At 39.1% G+C, this 13830-nt stretch overlaps 1 protein-coding gene across 1 annotated transcript; it reads right to left on the bottom strand.

Annotated features, from left to right (window-relative positions):
• Window positions 1-481: 481 nt before the first annotated feature.
• ormdl3 (ORMDL sphingolipid biosynthesis regulator 3) lies at window positions 482-6497 on the bottom strand. Its single transcript, XM_057358174.1, has 4 exons — window positions 6175-6497; window positions 5802-6000; window positions 4920-5071; window positions 482-3505 (listed from the first exon to the last, which is right to left on the bottom strand). Exons 2-4 carry the CDS (start codon window positions 5973-5975, stop codon window positions 3370-3372), a joined length of 462 nt encoding a protein of 153 aa, XP_057214157.1. The 5' UTR covers window positions 5976-6000; window positions 6175-6497; the 3' UTR covers window positions 482-3369.
• Between the last annotated feature and the right edge of the window lie 7333 nt (window positions 6498-13830).

Here is a 13830-nt window from a genome sequence, read left to right as displayed (position 1 = left end):
CTGCTATTCATGGTCAGTAAAGTCAGGGCCATAATAATCTTATGAATGCCTGCTGAGTTCATTCTATGGCAACCAAAATCTACAATGAATAGTTATTACCATTTGTCAACGCCACATTATACTCGACAAGCAACATTTTATTTCAGGCACTGCGCTGACACCTAGTGGTCATCAAATGAAATTGCCGTTTTAAGCACGTCAGTCCGGTGTTCCAAAGACCAAAAGCTTTCGCTTTTAGAATAACTTTTATTTTAAAGATCACACAAACATATCATTAAAACGATTTTTGGTCAGGCAATTTATAATAGTTGTTCACCTACAAGTACAAATCAAACTTTCAGTTAAGCCAGACAAACATATGTTACTGTGTATTGTAAAGCATAAGATATATCGCTAATCACACAAACAGCTGTGAGCATCACATCCAAGCCTAACACATAAAGCATATATATTTATATATATATATATATATATATGCATGTATACGTGTCTGTCTAACGAAAATAATGTGTAAAAAATAGTTTCTTTCAGTAAATTAAAATACATTTTCAAAAGTGCTAAATATTCAGGTGACTCTAAAAAATATTTCAACGTCGAGTCCCTGGCACTATAGCCCTTCATGCAATACACATCACATATTAAATATAAATCTGTAGAAATCTTTTCAAGGTCTGTGTTATTATGGGGAAACATATTTTCCCAACCTATGTGTGAATAACATGTAACAAGGCGGACAAACATCTTTCAACAGGTTTGAAGCTACTTCACAAAAGCCCTAAATAAATAAAACAATTGCACCCATATATTCATGAGTAGCATGAATACTGTCTATAACCTGTTATGTAGGCATAATGTGTCACCACATAACTAAATGCATGGTTTTGCAGGCAGTGTGAAACGGGTGTAGCAACACTGCGGTTTACGATATTAAAAAAGCAAAACCCAGGCAACATCTGCACAGTGAACAAGATCAGGTAAACCACAGCGAGATGAGTGTGCAGGAGGAAGGAAACGCCCCGCGATGGGGATCGATACGCTCACTGAGGGGAGGTGTGTAGAGACCTGTCGACAGGCAGATAGACAGCTTACACGAGCTGTGGCTAGTAATGGAGAAGTCAGACTGATACATGAGGCCTCACTCTCACCGATTCTGACTGACTTTCACCCAGTCAATGTTTAAAAAGTTGCTGGCTTTGGGTAACAGTCCAGAGAACGTGACTCTGGATCACGTTGCAATACTGGTGCTTCGGCCACCCAGATCAGGCTCTGACCCAGATGCCTGTGAATTTTCTTATTTGTGCAACAACAAGAGCATACCGACAAACATCACTTTCATGGGGCGAGATGATTTTGAATTCTTCTAGATTTGTTAAACCTCTCCCTTAATGCAAATACTGCACTTGTAATATCTTTATCATGTCTAAAAAAAACTTAAAAAACATATCCCTGGGTCAAAATGTGACAACACTACACATCGACAAAAACATTAAACATCATTAAAGGTTTTCATACATCCTGTGTTTCACATGAAATAATGAGTGGACGTTATCCCAGATCATGACAAATCGTGTTGGGAGTCACTTCAATCACAACAAATCGCTATCACAAATCACAAAAGGAAACTCAAAGAGTTGTCCAAGAGGCTTTGCTGCATCAACAGAAGCAGTTCCACAGAAGCAAATGCTCTGACATCCTTACACCAGTTTATAATAGCAACTATATGAACTATTATACTCAACCCATCAGATTATCATGGTCCAAATTCTCATTCGGTGCAATACATGTGAAAAAACAGTGTAAGCACCTTTTTAGTTGTGGACTACCCGGATCAGATATGCCAGGTATGCCACTGGATCCAAAATTCTCCTTAATCCAAACATATAACAATACCGTTTCCATTATTGTAAAAAACAAATATTTTAAACACTGATAATGTCAATAATTAAGACACATGTAATGAAAAATATACAGAATTAATTAATATCATTTACAAATACTAACTATGTGCTATACATTTTGTACTGAAATACAGACCACAATTGATTTGCTTGATTATGTAATAACTTTTCCTCTGTACCTTTGAAGAAAAGCCGAAATAAAGCATCACGCTCCAACCCTGTACTGCTTTGAGACCACTTATGTACAATAAACTGCTACAAAAAAACAAGACAATGAAATGTTATGCTACACAAAGGCAAAGAACATCGTTCAACTCAGTAAAAGTACCTATGGGGGTTAGTCAAACACCTCACACTCCCCAATTTGAGAAAAAACAGCTAAACATTTTCTGCTACAAAAATCAGGACAAAGTATGAATAATTAGAACTCCACGTGTACTATCATGCAAAACATCATAATAACAGGGACTGCTTATCCACTGTCCAGACATGACATTAGTCTCTATAGTGATGCTCTAATGAAGAGACATGCTATTTGGCCGTAAACATCAAAGCACTCGATCGTCTCATCATTCACATTTTGTTGATGCTTCACCGAAATATTCTGCTCCTCAGCAGAGTACGTTAAGGTCTTTGCACAGGAACATGCCGTTGTCTAGTTGACAAGTTGACAGATTCATCTTGTTACTTAACACTCATGTTGCGTGAAAGACAAATGTTGGTTAAAACACTACTGCAGATCTGGAACATCACAGATGTAGCACAACAACCCACATACGTATAATTCTGTTTAAAAATATGTATAAATGATATAAAACTCCACTGGATTTGTTTGAAATCTGTAATGCGTCTATAGGTAAGGCATTTCAAATACAGGGCTGGCATAGGTCTTACTTAGCAAGACACAATGTCCAACTACTGGATTAAAGCTACCGTGGCTGTTTTTCACACTCAACCTGAAATTACGGTTCTTGTAGCTAAAAATCGTCCAACAAAGCAGCACACAGTGACAATCTGGACCAACTGGATTCATTACAGTCAATGCATCTCTGCCAAGTGACTGCAAGCGCTCAGGTCCAATGATTTACATAATGCTGATAAGCAACACAATATCTCGATTTCAACACTGTAGAACAAGGGTCCTGCCATCTCCAGAGACCATCTACATACAAAAGCGTCTGCTGCAATCAGCTGGTGATACAAAACTATTTGTATATTTACCAGATGTAATACAAAGAGCATCGTAAAACGTGATACATAGCAGATTATTCGGCCGCTCAAAGCACCAGAGTACCCAATGAAACCCCACACTTCCCCTCTCATAAAAGTCTCACGGAAAGTCATTAAAGGGTTCTGTGTGTCAACCTCACATACACAACAGATCCTCTTGGGCCGAAGATCAAAGAGCGCTGACGTGCACCCAGATGGACATAAAACAGGTTACGGAACCCCTTCTGGTCCTGCGGCCCCATCAGTATTTATTAATCCCAAAGAGACGCACCCCGTGGAACTGAGGCAGTTTGGGGATAAGCACGGTGAGCAGGGAAATGGTGTTGATGACGAAGTGGACCCTGTCATACTTTGTATAGAAACTGGTGAGGAAATACCTGTAGAGGGGAGGACAAGGATAAGATCAAGTCTGATGTTAGACAGCAACACAAGATGCAGATATTATACACAGCGGCAGAAAAAGTTAAGAGACAATTTCTAAGAACATTTTCAGTTTTTCTGAATTTGCCATTTATAGGTATGAGTTTAGGTAAAATGATCATTTTTGTTGAAACATTTGTTGAAACCAGTAACTTTGTATTGGCACCTATTGTATTATTGCTCCTGTATGACATATCGTTTATTGCTCCTTTATTGCTAAGTCGCTTTGGATAAAAGCGTCCGCTAAATGACTAAATGTAAATGTTTTATTCTGTAATCTACTAACAATATTTCTCACAAATTTCAAACAAAAGTATAGTTTCAATGAAAACTAGGGCAAAATAACAGAAAAAATGCTCCGTATTTTTTTCAGCCCTCAAATACTGCAAAGAAAACAAGCTCACATTCACTTTTAAGCAACACAACAGTGATATTTGTATGTATTCAAAAACTTTTTATGAGTTAACCTCGATTTTAATGACAGTTTGCATTTGTCGTCATGCTGTAAGTGTCTTTTACATTGCTGTTGGATGACTTCGTCACTCCTGAGGGTTGATTTTGTTGAAATTAAATGACATTTTTTAATTTTGAAATGGTCTCTTCAATGTGAATCCAATGGGAACACAAAATGTGATTTCTCCATGTTGTAACACTACGCTGTTAATGCATCCAATAAAAAGATGATTTAAAGTCAATATCACATCATATGTAGGATCAGTGAACGTTATTGCAAAAACAAAGAATAGTTTGTCTTTATAACCTAAAATGAAATAACTTGGCTCTGCAATAACTCAGCTCTTCCTCTGAAACGTCTTTGTCTTTTTTCTGTTATCTTATTTAGACCGTGTGGGCTACTGGGTAACACCAACTTTGAATCAGCATTGAATCAGTTTCCCACGGGTCAAATCAACACCCGCCCACATTTTTAAGCATTACTGAAGTATAACGGGTCAAGAATTGCAGATTGAATGAATAATTCAACGAATGGTACTAAACTTAGTAAACTACCTTCATATTACATCAAATATTATACAGTATCATAGAAAAAATAAATGTGTTCACATTTTAAAAGGAAAATTTAAGGTTTCATTTTGTTCCAACAGAAACTAAATAAACTCTCTCATCCTTCATTGTTGCAGACAGACATATCCTCACCATAGGAGAAGAGAATACAACAAATGTCCTGAGTGACTGACTAACTGTTTCTAAATCCGGCTCTCCTTGCCAGCAAACACCACAGGAAGTGAGCATCACTGCCTCTTGCTCGTGGTCCTGCAGCTGTGTTTCACAATGCGTGTGGTGAATGCCAGAAGGACAAATAAGCATCACAGACAGAATAAAACTGTGCGCTTTTAAGGAAAACACTCTTACAGTATAATAGGGGTGATGGTAAGAAACTTCCGCGAGGCGGTGAACTGGACGCCATAGTCCATCTGTTCCCAGTGGGTCAGCAGCCGGGCCTTGCCTTGGTCTGGGGTTTCAAATGGCGTCCCTTTGACCGTGTGTAGGAAGATGTACATGCACTACAATAAAAAGACAAGCACAGTGAAATCAAAACATGATGATCCTTGGCATAATTAATCAAAGCTTTATCAGCAGGCGTTGTGAAACTCGAATGATAACAGCAAGAGCTGATCCGTTTGGGGAACAGGAGGACTAAGAAAGGTGATACAGGATGGCAACGAAGTCTGAAATTACAGATCCTGGAGTCAGCATCTAAACGGGCCAAAATTCAGCAAGCAAAAATGTTGCCGTTTCAGACGTTTTGCAGCTGGGGTGGACTGTCATCAAACAATGACATTGTGATTATTTTAAGCCTCAGCGTTTTAAGGAGCTCTTAAAGGAACAGCTCACCTAAAAATGGCCTGTAATCATTTACTCGCCCACATTCATTTCCATATATATTTCCAAGCCTGCCCTTGCTATAAATACAAAAAAAGCTTATCTTTTTCTATACAATGAAAGGTAATAGAAACATTGACTGTCTCCAGTCCCCGTCCACTTTCTTTAACTGTATGGAACGAAAACGCAGCTTTGACAGAAAACTCCCTCTGTGTTCCATACAAGTCATTGGACTTTTAGACAACATCAGAGGGAGTCTAAATGCGACTGTTGGTTGACTTAGCCCCTTCAAGAAAGCCATTGTGCCACATTTACACAATGAAATCTCAAAGCGTCACTGCACTGCCCTATCCTCTCGCAAGATGAACTTTCACCTAGACGTGAGTCCACGTGCCATTCAGCAACTCTTACCATGTTGTGGATGAGGTTGGTGAGAGTCCAAACAACAGGTACGCTGACGAAGGGTATGCTGAGCAATATGATGTGCAGCAGGCCGATGCCAAGCACATAGGAGAGCCATATGCCCCTGCTGTTCATCACGCGCGTATTTGGATTCACTTCACTGTGCGCCGTGCCCACATTCATCCTCGCGCTCTGAACTACTGCGCACCTACTCAACACACACAGGAATCACATGGAAATGCACACAAGTGCTCAAAATTCACCACAAACCATCTAATATAAACTACTAAAAGTCACACACAAATAGAATATGTTGAGTTTGTAAAAGCAACAGAACTTCTAAGTTATGGTATGTATTCAAAATAAAGCACGGATCACTTACAGTAAAGTCTTTTTCGAGAGTCTTCTTTAAGGGTAGCCCAGAAATTTCGAGATGAATCTTTACGTAAACCAGTCCGCAAATAATCGCTATTTCTGGCTGGCTGGCTGGTAAACCTTATAGGGAATTCTCCAGCTCTGGAGAGCACTCTTCAAAGTCGCTACGGTTCGGTACCCTTGCGGTGGCGCGCAGTTGAAAGCTGACACGTCTGTTTATTCCGTCATGTTTGCTTTAAAGCACTTTGTACCTGTACAAACAGATGGTGAAAACACAGCAAGACTTCATCGATTCACGTCATCGTTGTTAGAACTCACCTTAGAAAGATGGAAATGTATTCATCGGACTAGTGTCTGATTGGACGCGGTGAATCACGTGGAGGATTTGCGCCAATGGGCGTTGGGTGCGCTGATAATTTGCCGAGAATGCTCACGCCCTATTAACGTCACAGAAAGTGCTAGTGGAGAGATTAGGCTTGTTCGATTTGATGCGGCGCCGCAAGGTCCGACAGGCGGATGACATCAAAGTACCGCGAGAGCGACTGGAAAGCGAATTTTTTAATCGTTTTTCGAATCGCTCTCGCGGTACTTCGATGTCATCCGCCTGTCGGATCTTCGGCGCCGCATCAAGTCGAACAAGCCTATTAGGATATGCAAAGGATAGAGATTTGTGGGAATGGTAGTTTATTTAGGTATCGTGATACGTAACTTTATACGTTTATATGTCACTTAAAAAGTGGGCTTAGAATGCATGCCGTCAATAAAAAGCGTTTGAACTTACAACATGTCGGAGCAGCGGAACTCTAGACATCAACATTCTGATGACGCAACTTGCATCAGTAAACAGCAGATTGCTGAAATACGTGTAAAAAAACTTACATAACCTAAAAGCTATTTTATGTGACATTTAAGTTTTTACCATGGCGTGCAAAAGTCTGATATCATATTCATGTTATTTTTGAATTCTATGCTGTTTTTCAAAAGTGATTATACACATTTTAAATACATATTCTTGTTATGGTACTGTATTTTTCATCCTGAACATTACATAATAGCTCCAAAAATGCTGTAAAAGGAACGAATATGGGCTTGTATTAATAAGGAACGTAACGGTATCTGGTCCAAGGGCCAATTGATGTTCTTTTACTGTGAAATTTCAGCTCTGCCACACAAACGCTTTCTTTTTGCCCCGTAGGAACTGAAACACGACCCATGTCTCTGAATGACGTGGGAGCGTCTTCACTGATGATCACACTGTAGCAAACGAACACAACTTCAAAGCAGTGTGGTCTTCCCTCTCTTGCTCTTACCGTGCTCTTGGCGGGTAGCTACTACATTTGAAAAGCTGTAAAATTATATCTCGGAGCATAGAACATGCTACTCTGATATTCTGTAACAATACAACCTTTAGGCCTGATGATTTATGTTTCTTAACATGGCGTGATTCCCTCAGAAAGATCTGCCTGTTAAAATCAGGCTGGATTATGTTTAGTCTCCTATAGAATTGCATCAGCACTATATCATTCTGTCACTTGAGGCACAAATGCTTGTCATATGAATTGACTTGTATATGATGACTTCATGCAGAGTAAACCACTTACTCAAGTTTACACTGCAGATTTTGCATTTCCAAAATAAAGTATAGGCCAGGAAAATATGATAAAATCAAAATAAACTAAAGTTTGTCGTTTCTCATCAAATTAGATTGCCTTGTAATTTTTTATGTTTCTACAATCACATTCTTTTGTGCACTAATATTTGTAACAGACACTGTTTTGAGGTTTCTAGATGATGTGTGATGATGATGATGAATAGCACATACACATTTTTCATTTTTAGGAGCGTCAATAATTACCACTAATCTTACAGAGGATAACAGCTGAGGGAATGTATATGAGGTTCAGATTAAAGTTTTGATGTCTGTTCATGTTCCCGCAAACATACATATTCTTTCCCCAGGGGTTTTTAACTATAGAATTTGGAACATTCCTAAGATAGATGCCTCAGATATTTTAAGCCAAACCCAACCTATTCCCCGTTAAAATACATTTATTGATTCTTTGAGGTTTTAGTCATATTCCAAAATAAATATGACTGAAACCTCAAAGAATCAATCTTGGCTAACTGTAACACAATTTGTGTGACAACACCAATGCTCAAAATCCAATAAGATCAAACAGCAACAGTTCACAATGTTATAACTGTTAACATTAGTAAATGTATTAACTAACATTTACATTAACCTAATTTACACAACACTTATAATGAGCAATATAGTATTTATACATGTGTTAATCCTTGTTAATGTTCACAGTGCATTATCTAATGTTACAACATTTGATTTTAAACATTAGTAAATGCTGAAATTAACAAACTAAGAAATAAATGTAAAAGTATTCATGTTAATTAGTACATTACTGTAAATAATTATTAGTGAACTGAATTTCAAAGCATGAGAAAAATGTGCTGACTGTACTAAGACTAACCAACAGATGTCAGTATTGACACGTTGTTGAGGTTATATTGTTCCGCTAGAAAAGAAATCATGCTCACCTCTTTCATATGATTGGCAGATGTTATTTCACCACACTTTTATACTCATTTTAAAAATTGATATTTATATATTTGTTTGTGTATTGTATATTGTTCTGTGAACTTGACAGAGTGTCAACGTTTAAGTGCACTTCAATCACAGATACACTGAGTATAATGAATGCTGAATTCATGTTCATGCATTTATGTTCTTTTCTGCTGAGGTAAGGTTAAATACATCCTCTGAAACAACATACTGTTCACTAGCAGCAATATACATGAAGTCTGTATATTATGTTCTAATTTATTAGTTTAAAATTAAAAGCGTATGAAGAGGTTTTAAGGACAGTTGAGGAAAGACTGTCACCATGGAGTTTGCTTTCAGTTGAGAATATATGCCTTTGGTAAGATCCCTTTAGCTATTGGACTGCTCTGTCAGAGTCATAAGAACAGGAAATTGAAGTTTTAAATCCTGTGATTTACTTTTTTTAGAAGTAACGTTTAAGAGACTGTCTAAAAAAGGGCCTTCCTGTCCCCAATGAGTAGGCAATACCATAAAGAACCCACAAGGCCCAATGTTCCTGATTGTGACCATGGCCCATCTCTTAGATGTCATATTCAAGACATCTATTGCGCTTGAAGAGTGACATTATTTCCACTACTTTTTTATCAACATCATTCATTTAGACCTCTCACATATCTTACTTTGAGGCCTAGGTTTTAGACTGTTGCATTGTGAAAATAAATATGCCCTCACATCTGATTTAATATTTGCTTAAGAATATGTGCCAGACAACACGCTCTGCTCTGAGAACAAGATCAACAGTAACCCGAAATATGGAATATGCACTTGTAATGCATTCAGTTTCCAGCTTCAATAACCCTGAGTCAAGAATAATTTAAATCCTGAGAGGAAGAGAGGCCTCGTGACCCGGACCAGCCTAATGATATAGCACCCTAAAAAAACCTAAAATACTGACACTCCATTATTGTCCTATGGAGGAAGCTGAGGATTAGAACACCAAAGAATTTCAATAAAAGAACTGTCTGTTGTGGGGCCGAGGGTCCTGGGGGGCTGTGGAGCTTTAGGCATTGTCCTGGAGGGTGATTGAGAGTGAGAAGAGGGGAGTGGAGGAGCATTGTGTTGGGACGGAGCCTTTCTAAAGGTGGTTATTAGGAGAGAAATGGCGTGGGGGTGGCTGTTGACTCTTCATCTTGTGTGAACAAAGTATCTGGCATATAGCTCTCTCTCACAGTCCCTGAGCTTCTGCTTTACGACGGCCATGAATACCGGGGCGAGCCCATGGAGAGCCCTGCCAAGCCCAGACCTGCGCGAAAGCTTATTGTCCGGCTTAAGTGCGGTTTAATTAAGCGAGCTCTGTGTCCCGAGAGAAGAGAGGCGCTTAAAGGGCTCGGGTCCTGCGGAGATGCCGAGCTCACCAATGGCGAGGATGATGCGTAGTATTGGGCTATTGAAGGGGAAAGTGTTTGCTGCACTAATGAAAAAGGTTTGTTTGGGGGGGAGATGAATGGGGAGGGTGGAGGAGTGTCTGGGCTTTGTCCTCAGCTTACAAAGTGGGGACAAAAGCAGTGATATTATACAAATGCATCCATTTCCAGGACATGATGCTGCAACAGGGGCCTGGAGACGGGTCAGACTGCTCGGTCTCAGCCGCATGTGAAGCATGCTAGCGTTGCCACATTGGCACATTCGAAAATAATTTCCCCCCTGCCAACATAGCACAAACAAAGATACACACATGCATTTTAGTTAAATCCCGAGCGCAGGGCCTTCTGGGTTAAGAAAATTTGGGGGTTGTGGGATCTGGGTATTAAGCGGATTTTCTCCGCAACTGTAAGAACAAGCTAATTCCTCAGACCTCCTTTATCTCGAACACGGCAATAACAAACAATGAAATTCTGAAGAGAAGAGAGCAAAGGAAGAGGAGGGGAGAGGCACAGACACAAAAGAAAGAAAGATGGATGGAATGAAAGAGAGGAAAGACTTGCACGACGAGAGGGTGGGCTCGGCCGTGTTAAGAAACTTTCTCGCTGGAGTGTTATGTGTGAACACTCTACTAATCCAGGTTTTATTGGTTGCCTGTGTCCGGCCACGCTGTCCGGATTGAGTGTGTGTGTGAGGGATAGTGGGGGTCTACACATGTCCCTCTTTGAGAGAGGAAAGCCTGAGAAAGAGCCGGACCTGGTTACGGCCGTTTTCGGGTCGCCTTAGAAACATACACCACAGGGGTCCTGTGTGCATTCTCTGCGCACGCTGATACCGAACACACAGATTAATGCACACATGCAGAACGGCTAACGATGAAATGCATATAATGCATCGGTGCCGTTTAACCCAATGGTCTGCTTTTACCATCTTTCCTGAGGTTTGGAGGGTCTTTTATGTCCGCGTCAACAGCTCGTCCACTTATCTAAACGTTAATGATGTCATTCAAAAACAGGAACAACAGGAAGCCGAAAGGGTATCTTTCCCAGATTACAGGGACTACTTTGTGGGTGTGTAGGGTGATGTATTGGACTGGCCCTAATAAAAAGCAGGAGTGTCCACAAACATGACTTAATGAGGGAGGATGAGAGACTCCTGACCCAGAGGTCAACGCTCCGGGCCAGTCTCTTTATTCCCATTGATCTGCTGGTGCACTTCATTTCCATGCTCTAGGAGCTACTTCAGTAAATTCATTAAGTGCGATTGATACGAGAATCAAGACTTCCTCCGTAGCACAATGGCTATGCGAGGAGAGAAAAGTCTTGTTTGTGCTGTAGCTATGTCAAGCATCCCTATGGCTTTTTGTCCTGGCTTCACACTTCACACGCATGCTGGGGCTCAGATCCTTGAGATTGTAATCATCGGTTAATTTCCAGACGGTCCATCGTGTTACGGACCTCATGGTCTTGACCTGGGAAACATGGTTTTAATGTTGTGGAGATGCCGACCGCAGACCATTCCTCGCCTCCAATCTTAAATTACGCTCCAATCACGTTTTCCCAGCCAATCTTGGCCGGTGGATCCGCGTCTGTCACTCCTTAAGAATGCAGAATCCGATCAAACCGCTGATCTCGGCACAACGCAGCTGATGGAAAGCAGATCTTTATTCCCGATGTCAGGACCACAACACTTACACACTAAATGCTCCTGCGCTCCAACCGACAGGTTCATATCTGTTTAGATCAATTTCTGTCAAATTTATCCCTTGTTGGAAAACTCCTTTCACTGTCATTCAAATGTTTTTTAATAATCACACATAGTCTAAATCATAGTAAGACTGCAGTTTATACATGCAATATTTCGCTTTTTAACAACCACTATTTAGCTTAAATATTAGCTGTCAATTAAATATAACACCTATACAAATCAAAAGTATGTTAATGATATATTACAGCTGTCAAAACGAATAATTGCGATTTATGTTTATATAACGTGTGTGGCTTGTATATGTATATCAATGCACACACATACATGAGTATGTATAATAATTACATTATAATTTACATTATGTATAAAGATATTACTCATATTTCAATATGTCAACATTTCTTTGGAATAATCGCGATGAACTGATTTGACAGCACTAATATATTAGCCTGTTGTTTTATGATAAATATAACAACATAACATTAAATAATAAATAGGCTATACTCGTTAAACTCCACTCTGCTCAAAATTTTGACAAACATTCAACTTGTTGGATGTCAGAATGACCTCCCATGCCTCCAAGCACAGCCACAGCCAGCTTGTGCTCTGGCCTCTTTTGATGTGGGAGAATAAAGGCAAAGAACGGAGCGATGGAAATATGACCTCTAGACTGCGGTCATAGATGTCTGTGTCGCTCCATGACTCCTGTGGTGGCTGCACACAACCCATCTCCCTGCTGAGTGTGAGACACGTAGATACATAAGACAGATAAACAGAGAAAGAGAGAAGTGACAGTCCTTGATTGCTGGATTGGAGGAGAGAGTTTTATTCAACCACTGGCAAACATCATCATTGGACAATACCACAAATCAAACATTCATGGTGGGTACTTTATACTCTGTGTAAACAGGAGGTGGGTAAACATGGAATATGTAGCATTTACTATTTATTTATGAGGATGTTTTAAGGTTTCTCTTAAAAAGCAATTAGACTACACAATAATGTCACCTGCGTTTCCAGTTTTATCCTGATCGTAATAAGCTCATGTGAGTCCTCTTTACAATTTCACATCGAATCAAGTGTCAGAAATTTCAGAACTCAAACAAGGATAAATGTTAAAAGATGTTACAGACATTAAAGAAACAGTTCTGTCGTAATTTATTTAAACACAGAAAAAGATATTTGTAAGAATGCTTGTAACCAAACAGTTCTTGGCCACTTTTGACTAACATGGTAGGAAAACGCTCTTTGCAAGTTTCTTTGTTCAGTTGAACACAAAATAAGATATTTTGAATTATGTAGCAAACAAACAGTTCTACTATGGTATTCAATGGAGGCCAAAGAACTGTTTGGTTACAAGCATTCTACCAAATATCATTCACTGTGTTCATCTAAGAGAAATTGATATCTAAATAAAACAACTGAGCCTCCTAAAATGTGTAAAACGTGAATATTCTATTGTAAAGTTTAGATTATTATAGTTATGGATTAGACTAACATAAAAACCTCTCAATGCTCAAAATGCATTTAGATCATACTGTATAAATGTAAAACAATAAAAGCCATTTAGTGGAAAACACTTAATACCCTCACGGTAACACTTTACATTAAGGTACCCTTTATGAAGCATTTATAAATGTGTTCATTAATGATTAATAAGTCATTTACAAATGCATTATAAAGCAGTTATAACTGCATGAATAAAAAGGGGGATTCTAACGAAATACCTGCCACATATTGAGCAGGTATCAGAAAAACAACATAACACAGTGTCCAGTCTGACAGCCTATATTGCAAACAACATCAAGATAATAATGAATCTGCTTTCGAGTCAAATAAATAATGAATAAAAACATTTACTAAGCATTTATAACATGCGAGTTAAAAATGGCTCACTATTTGGCAAGTATTTTGTTAGAATCCCTCTTTTTATTCATGCAGTTATAACTGCTTCATGATGCATTTGTAAATGACTTA

This window comes from Triplophysa rosa, linkage group LG18 (assembly GCF_024868665.1).
Source record: "Triplophysa rosa linkage group LG18, Trosa_1v2, whole genome shotgun sequence".
Classification (NCBI taxonomy): domain Eukaryota; kingdom Metazoa; phylum Chordata; class Actinopteri; order Cypriniformes; family Nemacheilidae; genus Triplophysa; species Triplophysa rosa.
Note: the sequence above shows the minus strand (reverse complement) of the source record. Positions and strands in the feature narration are given on the sequence as shown.

Bases quoted from the DNA above. Each gene is read 5' to 3' on its own strand.
- ormdl3 (XM_057358174.1), bottom strand. From the start codon at position 5,975: ATGAATGTGGGCACGGCGCACAGTGAAGTGAATCCAAATACGCGCGTG. The intron at 5,072-5,801 runs GTAAGAGTTGCT...TTTTTATTGTAG, and splicing joins CCAACCTCATCCACAACATG to TGCATGTACATCTTCCTACA. The intron at 3,506-4,919 runs GTAAGAGTGTTT...TCCCCTCTACAG, and splicing joins ACCATCACCCCTATTATACT to GTATTTCCTCACCAGTTTCT.